This window comes from Sipha flava, unplaced genomic scaffold (genome assembly GCF_003268045.1).
Source record: "Sipha flava isolate LNK unplaced genomic scaffold, YSA_version1 67_pilon_pilon, whole genome shotgun sequence".
Taxonomy (NCBI): Eukaryota; Metazoa; Arthropoda; class Insecta; order Hemiptera; family Aphididae; genus Sipha; species Sipha flava.
The window spans coordinates 966,403-989,080 of NW_020273607.1; the positions used below are offsets into that span (position 1 = coordinate 966,403).

The window sequence follows — 22,678 nt, forward strand, 5'->3', positions numbered from 1 at the left end:
GGGGCCCTTGATTTCTTTCCACGGATCTGTTTGTAAAAATAGACACCATTCACGAAAGTATTTGGTAAAGTTTGACAATCAACGGTGGTTGTCAACACTCACCGTTAAGAGGTTGTACACCTTAACATATATTATAAACCATATATTAAAATTTTTATTCATAATCATAAAAATACAAATAAAATTTAAAATATTATTTATGTAATATGACAAAAGTTAATGACACAATTTATTTGCATAAAAATAATGATGACATGGTATTATTTAGTATTACTGGTAATTAACAAAATAAAAAAAAAATTTATATAATTCATATACATTTTAAACCATAAAATTGGGGTCTAAATAATTTTGAGTTTTAAATACTAATGGTACATAGTTAGGATCAACAAGACTCTTAATGTCATCATTTACTTGAACACTTCGAATAGGAGTAACCAAGTGATCTAATGGATGAGGAGCTTCTACAAGAACATTTTTCACCATGTCGACAATACAATCACAACAAAAATCAGAACTTTTACCGATAGCTGGGCAGTCATTACAATTCCATCTAGTTCCAATAATAGGAGATGACCGACATACACAACATTTAAAATTTTGATGAACAATATTATGATTTTTTTCAGAGAGTTTGTCTTTTAAAACTTCCTCTAAAATAAATAATTTGCTCTTAGTACTCATTTCAATATTTTTGTGACAGTTGAAATTGTTTCGATTAGCATTATAAACATCCACATCTTTTATTAATGTAGTAGATGGTATAAATGTAGTTGGCTTCAATAATGCACCAGTATTCTTATGACTTAGAAATACAGTTTTTTTATTCAAATTTTTTGAACTAGCATTAATTGATTTTATTGAGCCTACTTTTTTCATTTTCATATTATACTTCTGAACCCTACTACAAACTTGTCGCAAATTTCTTGTGCCCAAGGCTTCAGCTATTTTTCTGTATCTATTGCTTTCATTTCTTTCTGGTGGATATTCTACTAATAATTCTTCAAGACGCAGTTGTTCTTCAACACTCCAAGGTTTTTTAAATGTTTCTGGTTTTTCTACTTCATTTGAATTAACTGTTTGTACTTCTTGTTTTTCAGAAACATTTTTATGTCTTAAATTAATATCGCATACCTGTTTTGATTGCTCAGTTTCTGTTTCATTGTTGGTTTTATAAATTGACCAGTCAATATCTGGTATCTTTTGAACGTTAACTGTTTTCAATGTACCAATGTCATCATGTTTTAAAATTTTTTTTAATGCTAAGGATGGATTTTTGGAAAAATAATCTTTTAATACTGCAAGTTTTTCAATGTTCTGAATTGTTGTACACCTTTGCATTTCAAGAATAGCTAATGATTTTAATAGGTTTTTATAGTCCATATTATTTTTTAATAAATAAAAATCTGTTTCAAAATAAAATTCAGTTGCTTCCAATTCTTTTGATTCGGAAACACTGGACAAGTTGATGTTTTCTTCCATTGTGTGTACTAACTGAAAAACAGTCTATGTTAATGTTTTTACCAAAATCAAAGAAAAAGATAGATACATTAAATCTTACGAAAAAATTATTTACCGAGCTGTCAATAATAAATATTTCAATGTCCTAACATTTGTAGTTGTTGGTTTACATTGAATGTGTTATTATAGAATTTCTTCTATGAATGGATGTAATTTTTGAACTTTTTTCATTTAGAATTGGAAAGTTGTGGTTCCGTTCGAGGAAATGTAAACATTCAAAACCGTAAACAATAAGCAGTCGACGAATCGAAATATCCAAAAGCACCAGAGGCAAGAATACTAAATAAGCATTATCGAATTAATAAGCACTAAGTAGTCACTCTATAGTAAGTACTAAATACTCTCGGTTGCATTATCACAGATCAGGTTATTATCAAAACAATCGTTTGATAATGTACCCGATGAAATATGCAATTCTTCCATGAGTCAAGTACCCACCTGCCAACTCAACTATATATCCCCATTAATGGGCATCCTGTATCCTAAAAGAAGAAAAATTCCATTTTCAATGCTCTGATACTTTCATTTCCCCATTCGTTCGTTCTCGTTTCTGTCGTTCTGCGATAGCGTTCGTCCCTTGTGTACTGTTATTTTTATTATTATTATTATATATATTTTTTTTTTTTGTATTGTGTAACTAAACAGTTTTCGTCGTTAATCAAAGGATTATTTGATATTTCGTTACAATAGTACTTATAGCGCGTTTTTTACCATTTGTTCGGTGCTAAATGGAATTGTTGTATTGTTAATTCATTATCGTTGACATACGCGCTAAAAGTTCTCGTCCGCACCAGAGCAGCATATTTGCGTCGGTTATCACTATTCAATAATATTTATAACCGTCCGACGAATTTACTTTGGCGGTTCATTGTGCGGACTTCCCAACAATTGGGATCCCATTGCCATCTCGAGTTTCTTCCCCTCTTATTAATCATATTTCGCCCTGCCAGGCGCGTCATTTGTTTTCTTCTTTTCATGTCCGTGCTCGCGTAAAAACCACGATCGGACGTTCTGTTTTATCCATTCCCAAATCTCTGTCACCATGTCCGAACTGGTGAACAACAACAGCGGTCAGCCCGACACGTCTGTATCAAATCTAGTCGACTCCCAAGAAAGAAGTAAGTGTTAATAGACACATTCGTATTTTTACCACCAAAATAAGTGTTGTATATTATCATTTTGATTATAAGATATGCTAGTTGTGTGTTCTATAAATAGGAAATTGAAAATATTAAAAATATCGACTTTGTAACTAACTTAAATCTCAGTTAAATATACTTAGTAAATTGTTTAGGCATACTCAAATAATATATATCTGTTTAACTTGAGGATCAATATATTAACATATTAAATTATTAAATTACTGTTTTTTGTATAGAATTCAATATTTTGTATACACTACATAATTATTTTTGCTATACAATTATGGAACAAGAAAGCGATTACTTAGATAAACAATAAATTAAAAGTACAGATTTTTTCAAAAAAATATAAATGTATATATAGGTAGGTATTAGTAATTTAGTATTGATACAAGAAACTATAAAATGTATTATTATTTTGGTTGTTTATTTATATAGATTTAATTCATAGGTAGGTATTTTTTTCTTTAATGTTAATATAGATGTATTTTTAAATCTGTGCAAATTTAGTTATTAGTTGAATTTGCTAAAAATACTGGTAATAAAATGTCCACCCTTTGTATATTTGTGAATTTGTTGTTAAATATGAATTCTTATCATTGTATTAATTTTGTTATCAAAATTGCATTTTTTAAATAGGTAAAGTACCTACCTATTAATATTTTTTTTGGAAATTTTAAAATATTGAATGCATTTAATTAGTTTTCATCTTTATTTTTTTTTCTATAAATGTAACTGTAGGATTAATGATAATAAAAAAATTGTATTGATTTGTTGAACACTGAATGTACTGTATTAATATTATATATCTCAGATTATCATTTTGTTTAATATTAGATTAGTTTAGTATGTAATTCTATTTAGGTGTCCTTTATTTTCTTATAAACAATACATTTTTATAATTTGAACAATAATAAAGGCATATTTTAATTGGTTACTAACATTTTTGGAACAAATATTTGTTATTTATTCTTATTTGAATACCTAGATATATTAGTTGTTCATAATTAACTAATTATATTATTTCAAATTCATCTATCTACTTAGTTACCTATGTCTATAAGATTTAACTTTCAGTCTTATACCAATTCAATTGAAACATTTAGTAAAAATATTACTGATTGAATATACTTATCATAGTTTTAACATAATTATTTAATCTACATCATTATATGTATATATATATATATATATATATATATATATATTATATTATATTTAATTTATTCTAATTATAAGTTAATCTAATATTAGAAATTTAGATGCTTTAAGAAACATATTGTAAATTATATATCGTACTAAAAATTTGTCTGCATTGGATTTTATATTTTTATTTATTCAAATCTGTTCTATATAATCCTTATTTATATGCCATAATTAGTAACTATTTTTTAAAATTAAAATATTTTAAAAATAAATGTCCTTAAAAGAAATCATTATCTTACTTTTGATTTAATTGTAAAAGTATTCCTACTTATCTACATAATTACATACTGTAAATACTATAATATAGATATACATACTATATACCTTATATATTTTGCAATAGCTTTATTATTATTCTCTATAAGTAGATATTGCAATTGCATGATTTAGGAACAGACAATTTAAATAATTTAAGTAAGGCATAAGATTTTTTTCAACATGAAGACTGATGTAATGCATTGTATGTATGTAGTATTGGGAAAAAGGCTAATAAAGTAAAGGTATCCACATTGTACCTTAATTGTATTGTGATTTGTTAGGTAACAAGTCCATTGATAGTATGTTATACCTGAAATAATCAATACAAATCTTTTAGGAATATTCAAGTTTTCAATTAAAATTTGTTTAATATATTACAGTTGACGGGCTTGATAGTCATTTTATAGAGTTCAAATGATATTAAGATAATATTATCATATATTGCTTATAGATTGTGGGAATAATCCTCTAATTGTTTATTATTAGAAAATAATGTTCGAAATTTCCAAATAATTTTTATTAGAGAAAATAATTCAGTTAGCATTTGGATCTTGGATGTTATTCAATGTTTTATTTTGTTACAATATTTTTATGAATTTCTTAATGTAATTTTAATTTATGATTATGGTGTTTTAAATAACTAAAATAAATTAATTAATATCATGGATAGTAAATTAAATAATAGTCGTAAACGACACTCTGGTATTCAAGGTCCTATGTTAAAAAAAGTTTTAAAAACCATGCCTTATTTTAAAGAAAATATTCCAGAGCAACCTTTAAATAATACTGGTGTATTTACTAATGGCCTTAAAAATATTTTAGGTGTGTATTAAGTAAATGTAGAATACAATTTAGTATGATTTTCAATCATTAATAACTATTATTATTATTTCATTACTAGTATTTATTCTAATAATCAAATGAGTAAAATATAAATTATAATTTTTAGGTGTAACCATTAATGAAATGGAAAATGGCACTTCTAGTGAAGAAAAAGTTAAAGTAGTGAGATTCAAACAGCCTACACAAAGATATACCAAAGATGCATTGTTGGAATTACAAAACTTAAGCAGTTCCAAAGTGCGCCCAAAATTTTTAGATAACTTCCCTGATTTGGATTTAGAACTTGCTTGTAAAACAAGAAAGTAAGTTTTTAGTAATTCATTTATTAGATGAATTCTTTAAAGTATGAAATTTATACTAATTTATAATATTAAAAATATATTGGATAAACATTTTAACAATTATTTGTTTACAGGGGAAGTAGACCTGTAGCTAATAGTAAACCAGCTACTAATACAAAAACTGTAGCATTTGATTTACCACCTTGGCAAAACCAACCAACTGAAAATGGTGATGCCAAAATTGAGGTTAGTTTTATAATTAATAAAAAAAAAAGTTGTGTGCAAATTAATGAATAATATTTTAAGCAATTATTTCCCTTTACCCTTTACCATTATTTTATATAATTATTTATAAGAAGAAAAAGTGAGATATATTCCCTCTCTCACGCTAAAATAGTTAAGTTACGTAGTTTTTATTACAAATAAATATTAAAATACATAAGTAATAGTATTTTAAACTAACATTTATTTTATTTTAGAATTTTTATGATTCAATTTTATATTTAACATATTTGATATTGTAAATTGTGTTGGTTTTTGATTATATTTGATATATTGGTTGATATATATAAGTTTTTTATCTTAATGTATAAATATTTCATGCATTTATTTATATTCATATGTTAAAACATATAAAAAAAACCTCAAGACGCAAAAGATCGTTTGAAAAAAGATCAAGATATAGTTCTTAGTCCTCAAAGACGTAGTTTCAATTCAGGATGTTTTGTTACTATGAATGCTGCTAGTGGACCAAAACGTTCAAATAGTCCATTGAATACTTCTGTCAAACCGTATGTTGAAAGGTAAGGTTCTTTTTTTTTTTTTTGCTTTTTAATTTTTTATTATAAAATATATATTTAGGGAACCCATTCGAGAACCTCGAAGAGTTGGCAGTGGTCGATTGATGAGTCGAGATTCTTGGGACACTGGTTATCGTCAGCCAGAAAATGGAATTGGAAATAATTTTAATTTTGGTAAAGGGGGCTTTCGTGAATCCTCTTCTCATAGCTCAATGTTTGTATTTATATTATTATTTATATTTTTATTTTTTGATTATTTATCTATTCTTTTTAGAGAATCTCGTAGAAAAGATTTTGAGTTTGACAGAGTAGAAACGGATCGCTACAGAAATTATGATCGATTTAAAGGCTCTAGTAATTATGATAGACGTCGAAATGAATCTTATCGAACACAAGAGGAACCAGAATGGATGACTGGTATTTTTTTACACTTTATAATTATTTAAAAATATTTACTTTGAGTGTATGCATTTTGATATTAAAATACATTTTCAATTAATATATATTTAGTTATGTTATTATTAATACTTATTTTTTTGTTTAAAAGATGGCCCTACATCACAACATGATACTATTGAGTTGAGAGGTTTTGAAGATCCACCTACCGATAAAGCAAAGAAGAAGAAAACTAAACCAGGTAAGTTAAATCCTTTAAAGTTATATAATTTATGTTAAATATTTAAATTAATTTACATAATAAATATTTAGCTGCCCGTACCAAAAAAAATTCAATTGATTCAACATCTACAGAATCGGCATCTACTGCTAAGGGTACAAGTGATATTAAGACAAAGAAAACTAAAAAAGAAAAGGAAGAAGATAAAAAGAAAAAATCAACTGCTGACAAACCTAAAGTAATTTTGTTTTTTAACTATCAATATGCATATGCGTATTAATTACTTTTCATTACAGAATGAGTCGGAAGATCAAACTAAAAAAGATGCTGAATCAATTACTGGAAATGAATTTATTCAAGCTTATGACGCTGAACATAAAACAAACGACAATGTTTTCAACGATTTTAATATTGATGATTTCTTAAAACCAGATTACTTAAATGATATAATGCATATTGAAGGAGAAACTGATGGGAATGCAGCTGGTTCACGATTCCGTCAATGGTTTACTACACATGAAAGCAGTCGTGCTTCGTCTGCTTCAACTGAAATGTTAAACTCAGGAACTAACAGTATGATATAATAATTGTTAACTATTTATATAATTTTATAGTTTTGTATTATGTTTACTTATAGAAGGAACAACAGAAAATGAAGAAGACCCTAGGCAGTTAACATCAATGCTAATGGGAATGGTTAAAAATAACAGTCAAAATGAATTAAAAAATATAACAAATGCGTATGACTCTATCACATCAAGTGAGAATAATAAACTTCCTCCTGCTATAATGGATGTGATTAAAGCTAGTGCACCTCAGTTGTCTGATCCTAAAGCTGCCATACGTGATTTAGGTAATTTTATTTAATAAGTTAATTATTAAGATATTTGGTTTTTATTTGATTTATCTTTTATTAGAAGTTAATGGTAAAGTTCAAAGCCTTGAAGAAATTGAATCTAGGTTGCGTATGTCTAGTTCACAACAAAATGGGTTTTTACCACCACCCAACAATGTTAACAATGTTCAATTCCACGAAGAAATGAAACTCAAGAAACTGCAAAACATGAAAGTAATTAATTTAAATTAAGCACATATTTTATATATAAATTTAAATAATCCTACGCTAATTTTTGTATGAGTTTGAACTTAATGTTGAATTCTATAATATTTAGATACCTCTAAATGAGCATGAAAATTCAAGCAATGATGGACATCTAACAAACAACTCTCAAACAAATTATTCTATTTTGCAGGTAATTTATATTGATTGTTTAATATATCTTTAAAGGGGTTAATTCCTTTTTAAAAATATTGCCCCTCCATTGGAATATTCTGACTTTCATAGATATTTTTGGATCCTTTAGTTTTAAACAATTATTAATATATATTTTAGTATACAGTTAAATTAAAAATTGATGATTGTTAATGTATGCGTTGATGTTCATGTTAGGTGGTAAATAATTAAGTAAAATTGATTGCAGATGCTGAATAATGCGCAAGGTCCTCAAAATTATATGATGAACCAAGGACAGAATACTGTCGGTGTGTAATTTTTCACTTTAAAGATTTTATTTGTGATTTCTCAAATATTTGATTAAATCTAGAAGAATTATAAATGTTGACATATAACCTATTTTTATAGGTCCATATGGTCCTTCAAACAATAATTATCGTAGTCAACAATCCAACATGCAGGTTCCTAATGATCTTGTTATGAAACTGATGGAAGCACAACAGGTTAATAATTTTATTAATGTTTATAAAAAAAATTACTGGACATATAAATTGTATCAGTGTTATATTAAATTATTTTTATAAATTTATATATTTGGAAATTGGTTAGATGTTGTTTATAAGCTACCACTACATGTAAAATTTGATTTGATTTTTCAGTTTTCTAATTTTTGTTAAAGTTACAATTGATTTTGAAAATATTTTTAATAAAATACTGAAAAGTAAAATAAATTTAAATGTTGTTTGTTTGTGTTTTATTTTTAAAACATAATTATTATAGTTAATTAGTATATATAATTTCTTAATAAATTATTATAAATAAACCTAGGGATATTCTGAAATTATGTGAAAGATCTTTACTAATTTATTGTTGAAAACATTTTTAATTTTAACAATGATTATTATTTTTAGTATAACATTATTAATATTAATTTAGATTCAAAAACAACATGAAAATATGGTTGCAAAAGCTATGGCTGCTCAACAACAGTCTAAACAACAGATGTATAAACTTCCTGTGGAATTACAAAATATGGTAAATTTCTATACACCAACTAAAGATATTTTACAAAGCCGTGAAGCTCAAGAAATGCTTATGGGTATGTATAAATTTGTTTAATATGAAATCTAACATAATGGCTATAATATTATAATTCCTAATTAGGAATAAAACGTGGTGAAGTAATGCTACATCATTTGGTTGAACAATGGAAAAAAACTAGTCCAAATCAGTCTCGTTATCGTGAAACTCTTATTTGTCTTATGAAAGTGTTTCAACATTCAAATAGTATGTACCTATAACTTAAGATATAATTATAAAACTGAGTTCATATTTTTACTTATTGTTTTAGATACTCAAAGAATGGTCAATCAACAGGATTTGGTTTACCAACAACAAGCAGCATTATATCAAAGTCAAATTCTTAAAAGACAGTTGCTTGATCAAACCCATAAAAGAATGGATAATGTACGTGTGGAGTAAAAAAAAAAAATGTAAACATTTTTGTTTATATATTTTTTTTTTTCTAGATTCATAACGCGTATGGGGGAGAAGGTCCGATAGACTTAGGCTCATCTCAATCCCAGTCTCAACCACGAATTGGCCTTACTCCTACATCAGTATTACGTAAAATGACTTCAACCTCTGAACCTTTACTAGATAAACACCACATACCTGACGAAAGATCTGGTAAAATAAAATATTCTATTATTTTATTTATTTTTAATTTAAATTTTACCTGCAATATAATTTTTTATTAAATATTTAGCTAACCAGCATGCTCTTCAGCATCAAATAAATACTTTACAACAACAAATCCAACAACAACAGTTTATGCAACAACAACAGCAGCAGCAGCAACAACAACGACCTGTTAACACAACTATCCAACAAATATTAAGTGGTAACTATCCCAGGTATCACGGAACTCAACAACATCAACAACCGCCTAATAATTTAAATGGGCGTGGTGAGTTTTTTCAGTTATCATTTAAGATAATAGATACTGACCAATTTTTCTCCAAAAAACTATACCATTTTTTTTTTTGTTTTGTTTGTTATAAATTGGACTAAATTTATTATGATAGGTTTATGTTTTAATGAAAAAAACTAAAACTAAATTATAAATTTATGTTTCCTCCAAGTATTAGGGTTAACTAATGTTTTCACTATTATTTATTTTTTTCATATTTGTTGTCTTACTTAATTTTCTTCAACTTTTATCTACAGATTTTTATTAAATATTATTCTGTTCATTTATAAAGGTATGAACTACGGATCTGGGGATAAAAGTCGCATGAACCGTGTACAGTCTCCAGTGAGCAACCAACTTGCTCGTTGGTTTTCTCCAGAACTCTTAGCACAAGCCCGTGCTGGCCGTTTGCCAAACATGCCAGTCATGTCACAAAATGTGAATATGCTCAGTGTCGAAGATATTGAAAAGTTCCAAGTTGGTGGTCGTTCTTAATCAATTCAAATAAGTGGCAATTTACGTAAAGTGTTTAAATCGAAAGTCTAAAAAAAAAATTAAATTGTTATTCCTTATAAATATTTATATAACCCTCCCCCCCTTACTAGGTCTCATTATTTTCTTTCTTTTCTCTTTTTATTGTTTTAATATGAGGTTTTCAGTTTACTTTCATCTAAATGTTTTTGTGACTGATGTCTTTAAATTATATTCTCCTCCGAGCAATTCAGAAACTTCTTTTCTTTTTGCATGTTTAAACTAAAATTAACTATTATTTTTTGATAAATTTAAATTTTATTCTTATGAACATGAAACGCATACATATTTTATATTATAATTTCTTTAAGATTTTGAACCTTTGTGTACAAAAATTCATTATTATATCTTTAGAAAACGTGTATATAAAGTACGAAGAAATATTTTCTCTTGTACCATTTGTCTGTGATGTTAGAAGTTGTATATGAAATGTAAGTTCGATAAGTATTTGTATTACTAGAAATAATAAAAAAAAAAAAGCCATTAATGGCAGAAGAAAAATGTTGTAATTACATACATAATATACCTACATTTTATATATATGTGTGTATATATCTATTGTTCTCTCAGTGTCCAATAGAAAAACAACTTTCCTTGATACATGTATATTAGCCACTGTATTAATAAATATATATTTAGGTACATACTATTAGGGATTTGCATAAAATCCAAATATCCTGATATTCAAATCTAGATTTGAATCAAATTCTTGATCCAGATTTGCCAAGTATCTATAAGTTTTTAATTTCTAGTAAAATTAATTATTTTGTTTTATTGTAATTAAAATGTAACTATAAATATTATGTTTTTATAAATTACAGTTAACTTATCATGACTTCAACAGTTTTTGTAATTTACTATTAAATTGTTAAGTTTATTTTATACTTGCAGTGATATTATTGACTGAATACTCAATTAACTTAACTTTACTGCATAAACTTAATTAAATTTATGTGAATATATAAACGAGACATTAAACAGCAAAAATCTGGATATGTAAATCCCCCAATACATACTATACATGCATATTACATATTAAACAAACTATTTATAATATTTATTTTTTATTTGATTAGATAACTTCTATACAAATTACACGTTATGTAAAAAGTACAATATGAAATCCAACAATTCAATTGCTATTAACAGAAATTAAATCAGTATTGGATATGTAGTGGGTTATATATAAATACTTCTTTGTAACAAAAGATAAACATAATAAATCATTTAACTTCATTGTTATTACTTAGATGAAGAAAAAAAAAAGATTAAAACATAACAGATAAAAATTAATAAATAGTATTTGTAAGTGCATAAAACATAGTCCATCTCGTGGGGTAACCATCATTACAATTAATAACTACTATTAACTATTAAAACCTACACCATTATAATTCATTCGTATACAGATAAAAATGTCTGTGTCTCAATTTGGTTTTCAAACAATAAATAGTAAAAAAAAAAAATTAATTAAACTAAATAGTTAAATAATTTTTTTTTTTGGTTCTTAAACATCACAATTTACAAGAAAATTCTTAACAGTTATATAATTCATATTTAATATTGATTTAACAAGTTTACACTTTCACCTAGTTATAAATTAATTCGATGGTGCCGGCTGTAAAGTGATGTTGACATTTTTTTGATCATCGGCAAAAGCTTGTTTACATGTAGTGGTAGTTGAAGTGTTTGTGGTCCTCGAAGTACCGAGTGCAAAACATGGTTCACACACTCTCACAGGTTCATATAGCTGTTCAGCTGGCAATGGAACCAGATTTCGTGAACAATCTGCGCAGAATATTTTGCCACAACTCCTATAAAAGAAAAATATATTTATAAATATACAAGTATTGACTCGATGAATGAGAAAATTTTTAATTTTATGTTTAATTAATATAATATTAAAAAAAATGTGTAGCTTTTAATAACTCACCTACAGTGATGCTTCCGTCTTCCCAGCCAGAATTTGTTGTCGCACGACATACACTGGGTAACCGCGTGGTCCGGCACCCACAGGGTTGGTTGAGCGTCGAATGGCTCTACAGGTTCCCACGACAATGTCGTCTCGCCTCCTGTGCTGCTACACACGGACACCTTCAAAAAATTACTCCACCCTCATTCTAATACATTACTAGATAAAAGTATCAGATCACCCAAATCAAGGTTGCTAATACTTTTAAATTTTAAATGAATTACGCACATCATCATCGATTTTGTCTGCCAGTGATAGACCATTCATGTCAAGCGTAGCAGTTGCTTCAACACCGTTACAACGATGACTAGCTTGGCGCAACAATACTAGCCGGGTGACATGCAATTCATTTTGAAGCGCTGCTTCTCTAGCCTAAAACCGACAATTGTAATAATGACAAAATTGTTAATCTAAGTCATTGAAAACCAATGTATTTTACCTTATATTCTAAATTTAACTGTTGAAGTCTATTTTGCATATCGTCTACTAGTGGTAGCAGCCCATCAACAGTATTTAAGACATTATTAGTTGAATTTAAATGCCGTTCTAAATCAAAAACAATAAATATTATTTAAGGAAAATTTTAAATATAAAATATAGTAGTATCATTAGATACTCAGATACAAAATAAAGTATCTAAAAGTCCAGCAATAACTAAACAACAATGTCTGTTATTACTAAAAATGGATAACTATAAATAATTATTAAAAATATGGTTCAACAAAATAAAAACTGATAAAAAATATTAATTTCCTAGCTTTATGTTTATGAAAAACAATATATTCCTCCATAGTAAAAAAAATATTCTAATAATTCTAAGTTTACCTATTCCATTTTCTTCAGCAATAATGCTTGAGCTAGAATTTGTATCTGAAGATTTATCATCTCTGTCATCTAATGATATTACATCTTCAGTTTTTGAGAATTCCATGCAAGGACTTTCATTATTAAAGACAATTGGTTGACCATTGCTAACCATAGGATCAATTACCCCTTCCATTACCAATCTAAAATTAAAATTTACACATATATTAATATTTTGGGTTATGTTTCGTTTAATATTTCAGTTGGATATTTTTTGTTATAGTAGGTATGGTTAAAATTATCAACCTTTTTAGTTGTATGTAGTATTTCTTAATATATATCATTTTGGTTTTGATCAGTATTTTAATGAAAATATAATGAAACTGTGTAATTTGAACCATGAATAAAAGGAAAACTAAACAATTCAGAATTTGTCTATGGTCCTAGCATGTTTCTTTAATTTTATAGAACCTTCTTAATACAGAAACTGATTGATTTTAAAGGTCCCCTTATGTAAGTAAAACTTTTACTAGAAAAATTACACAAATCATGTTATGTTGATATCAGTATGTAGGTACATCATAAAACAATAATTGAGATAAAACTGTACTACATATATCAGTAAGGTAATTTGTATTTTTTGTTATCGAATCAGTAATGAACTTATCCCGTACAGCTGTGAAACATCAGCATTGAGATAAAAAATCTACATCAGTTTACTATTGACCATAAGATGATAATTTTCTTTGAATGGTTTTTTCAATCAAACAACAACAAGAAATAGCAGCAAGTGACGAAACAAGAAACTCCATGATTTTTGGAAAAGCTAAATGTTCAAATTTAATTTCCAACCTTCATACATAATTATGTAATTTGTATAAACTTTTAATAAATTTATATTTATAGTCTATAATAAAAAAAAAAAAAAATATAAGTTAAAATAAGTTATATAAAGTATTAAATTAAGTTTTTGATTAGCCTCTAACTTAGAAATATAAATTATAAATTTTATACACTAATTTTGTAATATGAAAAATTTATATAGATTGATAATCCAGAATTTTTCCATTTTATTTGATAAAGCTTTTGCTTTAAAAACAGCTTGAAGCAAAATTTTTGGGTGGTTTAATGCTATAAGACAGTTTTCACTGTATACTTACGTAGAGTTACATAATTCAGGAGATTTTGTTAACTGAGGTCCTTCGGTAAATGGTCCAACATATAAATCTCTCCAAAGATTCATATCCCTTACATTACAACTAACCCATAATATCTGAAATTAAATGTTAAATTAATTACAAACATTACCTTAATGAAAATTTTTTTAAATAAATTACATTGTCCTGTTGAGACGAGTATAAATGATTTTTACATTCAACTGATGCAGCCAAATATTTCCATACAGAAAATGTAGCAGTGCCAATTCCTGTGCGTTTTCTTTCAGCACCGCTATTACACAAAAATGTACCAAAAAGATTTGCATATGTGTGTTGTGCCAATTTTACTAAATAAGATTTGGAAAATTCAAAAGCACATGGGTACTGTGCCATCACATTATGCACGCAGTCCAACCATTGAATGAATACTGGACAACGTTCATTTGGATCATCACCTTGACCACGATCATTAAATTTATGCCCGAAATCTAACCATTCTCTTTGGCACAAGACTCGAAAGCCATCAATCGTCCGATAATATGGGTCCAACATAAGTTCAGCTAAAGAAACTATTTGAGGAGTACGATCCCAACCATCTGAACAATGAACAAGAACTGGTTGTATTTCAAGTTCAATAGTTGCTGCAACGGTGTTTGCAGCATGAAGAAGACCACTTATATTATGTAACCATCGTGTGTTTTCCAATAAACTATACCAGCTATATAAAACATCCATTAAATAATAATTAATGATACAACATAATATATTATTATAAATAAGAAAGTTTTGATTATATTTGAACAGTACATACTTGGGGAGATCTGGAGGGGAAGCACATAATTGACGAAGCAAGTGAAAACTCTTCCGTACTGCATGAATATTTGCCAAGTTCATAAATCGAATTTCACATCCAGGATAATATTCAGGACATTCACATCCTCCACCACGAGCACGATTGGCTACAGCTGATGGATATGATCGAGCATCAATAACAACTAATTTCTATCAAATTGCGAACAAAAATTACAAATAATGTATAGATAATTATTTAACAATATTTTTGTATTTACTTTAGATTTTTTAGATTTATTTTGGCATGATTCAGCAATTGCTTTTAATAAGTCTTCATCCTCTTGGGATCGCCATCCAAGCCAACCTACTTCAGGTTGAGAACATCTTGCTAAAATAGCTCCATTACCCTTGTGTCTAAATATATTAATTAAATGCAAAACACAATAATTAAATATAATTTTAATAACAGTTAAAATCAATGATTTTACCTCCAAACAATGACAGGAACTCGTTTTGAACTACGAAATTTGGCTGCAGTTTCCAATGTTTGATCAGTAATACTGGAAGGAACCAATAATCGATTTGGATAAGTGGCACATAATTTGTAGTCCCAATTTACTTTTGAGATACGCCATTTAGAGTTATCACTTAACACACTTATATTAAGTCTTTCAATCTGTAAAACAGTTTTAATATTATATTGTGAAAAACATTCAATGCATTATTTAAAAATTATTTATTTTAACCTCTTTCATAAAATAGTCATCATCACCATCGTGTCCTAAGTTTAATGAAATGTCTTCATTGCATTGATCTTCAATAGCCCAAGCATGAAAAGCAAACGCAAAAACATCTTGAACATTTTTAGGTGGTATTATTGCTCGGGTTAAACGTTTGTACCACTCCAAACATAAATCATTTGTAGTAAAAGTACACCTATAATAAAGCACACAATGATACAATTTAATATAGTAAAAAATTCAATACAGATATTATAAAATGATTCCTTAATAGAAAAAATAAATAAATTCTTATAAATATTTATTAACAATCAATAAATGGAAATGTTGAGTATTTTAGATTTTGTAAAATAAAGGATTATTACTATGAGTATTTTTTTTAACAATTCTATTTATAATTTATAAATTTAAAAATGATTTTGGATACAATATACTTATTAGATTATTTTTAATTAAAGAGATAAGCTTATATAAAAAAACCCTTAGAAGTGTTTAATATCAATGCAATGTAATGAAAATATAATTCAAGGTTATAATTAACAACAATAAAATGAACTCTAATTAAAACATGTTAAATTTACATAATATTATTATTTTTGAACCACCTCACTATTATTTTTAATTATTAAAACACAGATTTACTTATTTTTTTATAGGCATAAATATTATTTGTAATTTTAAAAATAAACTTATTCCTATGATTTTTAAATTTTTTAACTTTTAAGCAAAACCAAAAAATATTTAGTATTGATTAGATCTAGATATTAATTAATAATAGCATAAGGCTTTGTATAATAGTTAATATTTCATATATCATTATTCATCTTCCACATATTATATTTTTAGATACACATTTTTTTAAAAATTTACTTAATACTAACCTGCATGTACGTGCATCTTTGCAACTAATTATCAAATAAAATAGATCTTTTATTTCGACCATTTCAATTAGGCCAAGTGGTATGTTGCTATCTTGATAGCCTCTTCTACGTTTTGAACCACCATCTGATACTTTTAGGTAAAAACGATAATTGGACAGTGCTAATACAGTATTATTCGAACCTCGACCTAAGTATTCAACGGATTCACCAGCTAAGGGAACAAAAGGCACTGTTGGTGGTTCTAGGGTTGGAGGTCCTTCATCGGTTTCTAAGTCTCGTTTAGGATATAATTCAGAAGCTCGTACATGGCACATCGACTGAATTACAGTTGATGAGCTACCTGATGAATCAGATAACTCCATCTAGAAAATGTTAAAAATTATATTAATAAAAACTAAATGTTTATTTAATTATATTTAATTATATACCACATAATAAAATAAATTTATTCTGTGAATATATTATAAAGTACTCATGGGTAAAATAAATGTGATTAAGATGCAGGACTGTCTTTTGTTTACTTCAAATTCATAAAAATGTATATAAAGTTCATAATACAAAGCCAAAAAAAAAAAAAAAACAGAACATATAAAAAAAATATAAGTAATAAAAGAGTACTATTAGTAGTATTATTAGTAATATAATAATTTTATTTATTTATTTGTATGCTAATAAATTAAATACATTAAAATTATATTGAAATATCTCAGTACTCGGTTATTTATTCTAGGAAAAAAAAGAATTAACAAATAATATGGGTACCTTATATCAATCTATAATCAATACTTTTATTATTAACTAATTAATAATCAGCTAAGTCAAATCATAATCAAATTTTCATGTTGATAATCAGAATAAAAGTTAAATATATTGAAATAAAATTATATAAATTAGTTTAATAATTCATAAATTAAAAATAAAAAAAATGATATAATACCATTAAAATAACAAAATAATATTAGGTATATAGTATTGAAAAAGATGAAAATGAAAGCTGAGCATACGATTTGCAGAAGAATTATTAATAATACCAAGCATTTGATAATATTGGAACAATATAATTTTTTTATAATCTAAATCGAATACCATAAGAAAAATATTGTCAGTATATTATACATAATACACTATGATTAAGGTCATAATTTCAAAATAAAATTGAGTTAAGCACTTGGTAAAAGTCAACAACAGACAATGTTAACCATAGAGTAGTACTATTCGCATTGTCTTTATTTAAAAAAAAATAAATATTTTAACATAACTGGACAGTCAAAGGAAAGAAAAAAAACAAATAGTTCTGTGTTTACAATACATTATATTCATGGACAATAAGAAAACAGATTGTAGAAAAAAACAATCGGACATTAATTCATAATGAACCTCGATTATTACTGCATACCGGTGATAACATGTATAAATATTAAACTTTTGATTGTGAAATTCTTGGTACACACACACACTACATTCTCTGATTATTAATTGAGAACTATTCAATATTATTATATTTTATCATGTCCACAATCAGCTGTGTGTACGGAAAACAGACATTTGTAAGACATAGACTATACCTACACACACACGTTCCTAATCAATCCCAAAGTGCAATGATAAATGTTGTTACCAAACTTGCAGTTGCAGCCATTGCATGTATTCTGAATGTGCTAGGCGGCCAGTTACACAGTCCTATTTTACAGTCGATGAGTCCAATGGCACAAGAGGTGATCGAGACGACAACCTAGCCGATGAAAAAAGTAACATTGTCGAGCTCACACAGCATTCGCAAATCATTCCCGTGTAGCGGAAAACCCGTGTCACGAACCCAGATGGGAAGGCGGTGATGGGAGGGGTGGGGGCGTAACGAAGGACGTTTACCCTTAAACGGGTTTTCCGGGGCCGAGGCGAGAGACGACGACCTTGCCGTGCGCTGCCTCGGAATGCAGTCCCCCGGAATGGACGACGAAGTGTACACTCACTTTAGACGCACCGGATCAATAACAAACGATTCAAGATTGCATCGCAAGTGCGGGTGAAGTCGGTTCGGGAAAACGCGTTCGGCGATCCTTCCAAACTGAAACACCGGCACCGGTGACTGACTGCTGCACGTCGTGGCCCGAAGCTCGGTTCACGGGAAACACGCGCGAGAACGGTGACGGACGGACGGCATAGCGCGAAAAACACAAAAAATATAGTAAAAACAAACGAACGAGAAACGCGCTACGGTTTCGCACCAACGTACGGATGTGGAGGGGGAAGGGGGCTCGATGTGACCGTCGTGTCACGGATTACGTTGTTTACACGAATATCGATTTGTCAATTACACTTGATTGTTGTTATTATTTTTATAATTGTTGCGCAGACACGTACATAATAATGATGATAATCGTTCGCTCATAGGGAATCACTATTGCGCTACGGTGATTAAGTTCAGAGCTTTCGAGCCAAGGAGATGTTCGGGGAAAACGAACGCGCGACACAGTGAGAGATGATATGATTACGGTGTATTCGTATGTAAAAACGTAAACACGACGAATTAACACGAGAAGGGCTCGCGGAACAATGCGATAAGTAGAGAAAAAAAAATAATAAAGAAAAAAATAAAAGAAAACTATATAGTATACATTTATAGCGTGCGTGTGGAGTGCGGGATATGGTATTTATGTATATATATAGTGCAGTTTCTGAGGACAGAATTCGGACGAACATATGATGGCAGTGCATCCGCGGCCGAGCAAAACTGGTTCCGAGCGTTGGCTACGCTGCACCGTGATAACCTTAAATATTCTTCTGCGATATCAGTGATAACGGTTTTCAAATCTTGAGTATAGTTCTGTTTTACACGTTCGCCGCAATTCTCGTCTCGCATCGCAAAGCCGATCACCTCTTCGTCGTAGTGTACGTCAAGTTCAGCTCGCACAAAGGTCTCCTAATAAACGATGTGCACCCAAGTATAGTCATCACAAGACTATCATTTCGTCACTGTTATGCCGCGCAACGATTACTTGGATTACAATTATTGTTTCACTTGAATATTTGTGAATCCGATAAAATACACATTGCCAAGTAATTTATTACGTTCGCCTAGTTGTATTGCATGTGTATAAAAGCACTTGCACTTGCACCATCTTAAATATCTCCTTAGCAATAAAATCAATAATGACCGTACTATTTCTTCGCTTAACCTAGGTAAACTTATATCATATGCGATAATGGACATCACGCATAATTTAGACGGTGGAGTCTTGAAGGAGTTATCACGGAATGGCATTGGAACCGACAAGCCACATAAAGGATGTAGAGTTTACGTTAATTATACTGGTACATTATCAGACGGTACAGTTTTTGACAAGACAAAAGATTCACCGTTTCAATTTACAATTGGAAAAGGTTAGGAATTATATTTGGATTACATTTTACAGGTTTCTTTAATAATTCTGATATTTTTGTTTTCTCTTAGATATGACTATTAAAGGATTTGAATTGGCTGTAACCACAATGAATTTAGATGAGATCTCAATATTTAGGTGCCATCCAGATTATGCTTATGGCTCTGATGGTTTTGAAAAAATCATCCCACCCAACTCATGGCTCACATTTGAAATACATTTAATTAAATGGTCATGGGAAGATATCAGTCGTCGGAAAGATGGAAGTATTACTAGACAAATAATAGAACCTGGAATAAATCATGCTACACCTAGTAGTATTTCATTAGTAAATATTCACTTAGAACAAGAACAAAATGGCTGTGTTGTTGATGAAAAAGATGTAGAATTTAGATTAGGAGAAGGCAAAGCTTTTGGTATTTGTCCTGGTATAGAAATAGCGTTAACTAAATTTAAATTGAAAGAGAAGTCAAGACTATTTATTCACGGAAAGCACTCTTTAGAATTTAAAGATGATGAAATTAATGAAGTGTATGTCATTAAGCTTAATTTTTTTGAAAAGGTAAAAATGAATATTATAAATAATTTGCAATTGTTCGTATATATATGTAATATGCACATAGATTGGATTGGATTTAATGTTTATTTTTTTATATTATGTTGCAGTTTGAAGACAGTTGGTCGTTAACAAGTGAAGATCGTATTGAACAAGCTAAATTTTTTAAGCAAAAGGGGACGGATTATTACAAATTGGACAATTATAAATTAGCCCTTAAATTTTACAAGAAAATGATTGACTACTTAAATGATGATGTTTCAAGTATTTATTTTTCTTTAATTTGTATTCCAAATAGTTTTATATAATTATGAAGTATTGTTAATATTATTGATAAATTTCAGTAAATGAAGATCAAATGAGAGAAATCAAATGTCTTACAGTTGTATCTTACTTAAATTCTGCTTTATGTAATCTAAAATCAAATAGACATACTCAAGCTAAAAATGATTGTGAAAGTGCCTTACGTTTAGAACCTACAAATATCAAAGCTATTTTTAGAAAAGGAGAAGTACGTATATCTTTGGTAAAATGTAGATCGTATGCAAAAAATATTGGTTGTATAATGTTTTAATAATCTATTAACAATAATTTTATTAAATATTAAACTCTTTATATTTAAATTATTTGGAAGGATCTATTGTTAAAAATAAAAAATTTAAATTTATGTTGTAAAAAAGTCTAGTATCACTTAAACATTTCTTTTATAAAGTTAACTGTAAGCTGTTTTGATAAGATGAAAAATCAGTTTTGTTGAAGCATAAGAAGTTTCAAATTACGATAATATATTATTTAAACAACTGTATTAATTTTACTTGTGACAGTAAATTATTTTTATTTTTTTTTCTTTTATAGTGAATTTTATAATTTTTAAAAACTTTAAAATTGTAGGTAAGAAATTATGTTAGACAGGATCCAAGTGTTTTCTCTTAATTTTGCTTGCCAAATTATTTGCATAATTTTGAAAATAATAAATATATTTATTAGGTGATTTCGAGGGAAGATTGATTCTATTTTTTTTTATTAAAAATGTCATAGTCTTATATAACCATCTGAAATGTCATTTAATAAAGAATGAAAATTGACATATGTTTTCAAACATATTCAGCTATCTATTTTTATCTATAAAAATCAATTCTTCAATTAAATGTTTATTAATATTTATGAAAATAATTTTTACTCATTGAAAAAACTTTAAATAATTTTAGCATCATTGTTAATTTAATTTTAATTTTATTTAACTGATTATTCAATATTGTTTTATAAAAACTAATACAATGTATAAATGTAAACAACTTTAATAGTTATAAATTACATGTAGTATACTTTTTTAATTTTTAAAATATACATTTTACTGCTTGTATATAATCAAGTCAAATATAAATTACAATTTTAATCAATATTTTATGAATTGATATTTTCCTTGTTTTTAATAGTTATTGTAGTGATATTTTCATTGATCATTGAATGAGGTCTCTGTAGAGTATAGATTTCTAATATTCGTACATTCTTTTAATTATTTAATTTTTATAGGCTTTGATCGGCTTACATGAATTAGTTGCTGCTAAACAATGTTTTGAAATGGTATTACAATATGAACCAAATAACCGTGCAGCTACAGCAAAAATAAATGAATGTGTTAATAAATTAAAATCTCAAAAGAAAATAGAAAAATCGGTTTACTCAAATATGTTTGAAAAATTTGCTAAGAGAGATAGTAAGTTATAATTTTTTTCTTTTTAATAATTAAAATTATTTTATTAATAATGATAATTTAGCTCAAAAAGAAGAAGAATTTTTAAGTCAACAACCTGATGTTATGAACACACTTGGTGAGTGGGGCGATGATGAACGAGAACGTGCTCCTACTGAATTTGAAAAAGAGAATCCTAATATACTGATGTTAAACACAACTGGTGATTTTAAAAATATGTAAAATATACTTTTTCCACAAAGTACTATTGTATTTATTTTTTTTATTATATAAGTGTA

The 22,678-nt window shown here is 27.7% G+C and overlaps 4 protein-coding genes across 10 annotated transcripts; 2 read left to right on the plus strand and 2 right to left on the minus strand.

Annotated features, from left to right (window-relative positions):
* Nucleotides 1–288: 288 nt before the first annotated feature.
* LOC112691831 (ZZ-type zinc finger-containing protein 3) lies at nt 289–1,881 on the minus strand. 3 transcript variants are annotated; one of them, XM_025566239.1, is made up of 2 exons: nt 1,577–1,881; nt 289–1,490 (listed from the first exon to the last, which is right to left on the minus strand). In XM_025566239.1, exon 2 carries the CDS (start codon nt 1,480–1,482, stop codon nt 322–324), a length of 1,161 nt encoding a protein of 386 aa, XP_025422024.1. In that variant the 5' UTR covers nt 1,483–1,490; nt 1,577–1,881; the 3' UTR covers nt 289–321. The 3 variants fall into 3 exon arrangements, with proteins under 3 accessions (XP_025422024.1, XP_025422022.1, XP_025422023.1); XM_025566237.1 differs by having other exon boundaries at nt 289–1,494; XM_025566238.1 differs by having other exon boundaries at nt 289–1,506.
* A 164-nt stretch (nt 1,882–2,045) lies between these two features.
* Nucleotides 2,046–10,511, plus strand: LOC112691827 (bromodomain-containing protein DDB_G0280777). Of its 2 annotated transcripts, none has more exons than XM_025566230.1 (20): nt 2,046–2,639; nt 5,077–5,272; nt 5,386–5,497; nt 5,888–6,054; nt 6,113–6,265; nt 6,326–6,468; nt 6,599–6,688; nt 6,760–6,905; nt 6,964–7,240; nt 7,305–7,520; nt 7,585–7,736; nt 7,840–7,920; nt 8,149–8,209; nt 8,310–8,404; nt 8,838–9,000; nt 9,066–9,188; nt 9,253–9,368; nt 9,431–9,590; nt 9,670–9,870; nt 10,166–10,368. In XM_025566230.1, exons 1-20 carry the CDS (start codon nt 2,564–2,566, stop codon nt 10,366–10,368), a joined length of 2,931 nt encoding a protein of 976 aa, XP_025422015.1. In that variant the 5' UTR covers nt 2,046–2,563. The 2 variants fall into 2 exon arrangements, with proteins under 2 accessions (XP_025422015.1, XP_025422014.1); XM_025566229.1 differs by lacking the exon at nt 2,046–2,639 and adding an exon at nt 4,765–4,949 and having other exon boundaries at nt 10,166–10,511.
* Nucleotides 10,512–11,765: 1,254 nt separating this feature from the next.
* LOC112691828 (myotubularin-related protein 4) lies at nt 11,766–19,401 on the minus strand. 4 transcript variants are annotated; one of them, XM_025566232.1, is made up of 13 exons: nt 18,721–19,401; nt 16,751–17,112; nt 15,876–16,065; nt 15,618–15,805; nt 15,408–15,543; nt 15,149–15,339; nt 14,518–15,055; nt 14,341–14,453; nt 13,202–13,383; nt 12,816–12,922; nt 12,605–12,748; nt 12,338–12,498; nt 11,766–12,218 (listed from the first exon to the last, which is right to left on the minus strand). In XM_025566232.1, the coding sequence occupies exons 2-13, from the start codon at nt 17,110–17,112 to the stop codon at nt 12,005–12,007; spliced, it is 2,526 nt and encodes an 841-aa protein (XP_025422017.1). In that variant the 5' UTR covers nt 18,721–19,401; the 3' UTR covers nt 11,766–12,004. The 4 variants fall into 4 exon arrangements, with proteins under 4 accessions (XP_025422017.1, XP_025422016.1, XP_025422019.1 ...); XM_025566231.1 differs by lacking the exon at nt 18,721–19,401 and adding an exon at nt 18,369–18,704; XM_025566234.1 differs by lacking the exon at nt 18,721–19,401 and adding an exon at nt 18,369–18,705 and having other exon boundaries at nt 12,127–12,218; nt 12,338–12,481.
* Nucleotides 19,402–19,539: 138 nt separating this feature from the next.
* On the plus strand, nt 19,540–22,644 carry LOC112691830 (FK506-binding protein 59). The gene is made up of 7 exons (XM_025566235.1): nt 19,540–19,807; nt 19,931–20,131; nt 20,202–20,692; nt 20,797–20,950; nt 21,031–21,197; nt 22,220–22,403; nt 22,465–22,644. Exons 2-7 carry the CDS (start codon nt 19,954–19,956, stop codon nt 22,620–22,622), a joined length of 1,332 nt encoding a protein of 443 aa, XP_025422020.1. The 5' UTR covers nt 19,540–19,807; nt 19,931–19,953; the 3' UTR covers nt 22,623–22,644.
* Nucleotides 22,645–22,678: the final 34 nt, after the last annotated feature.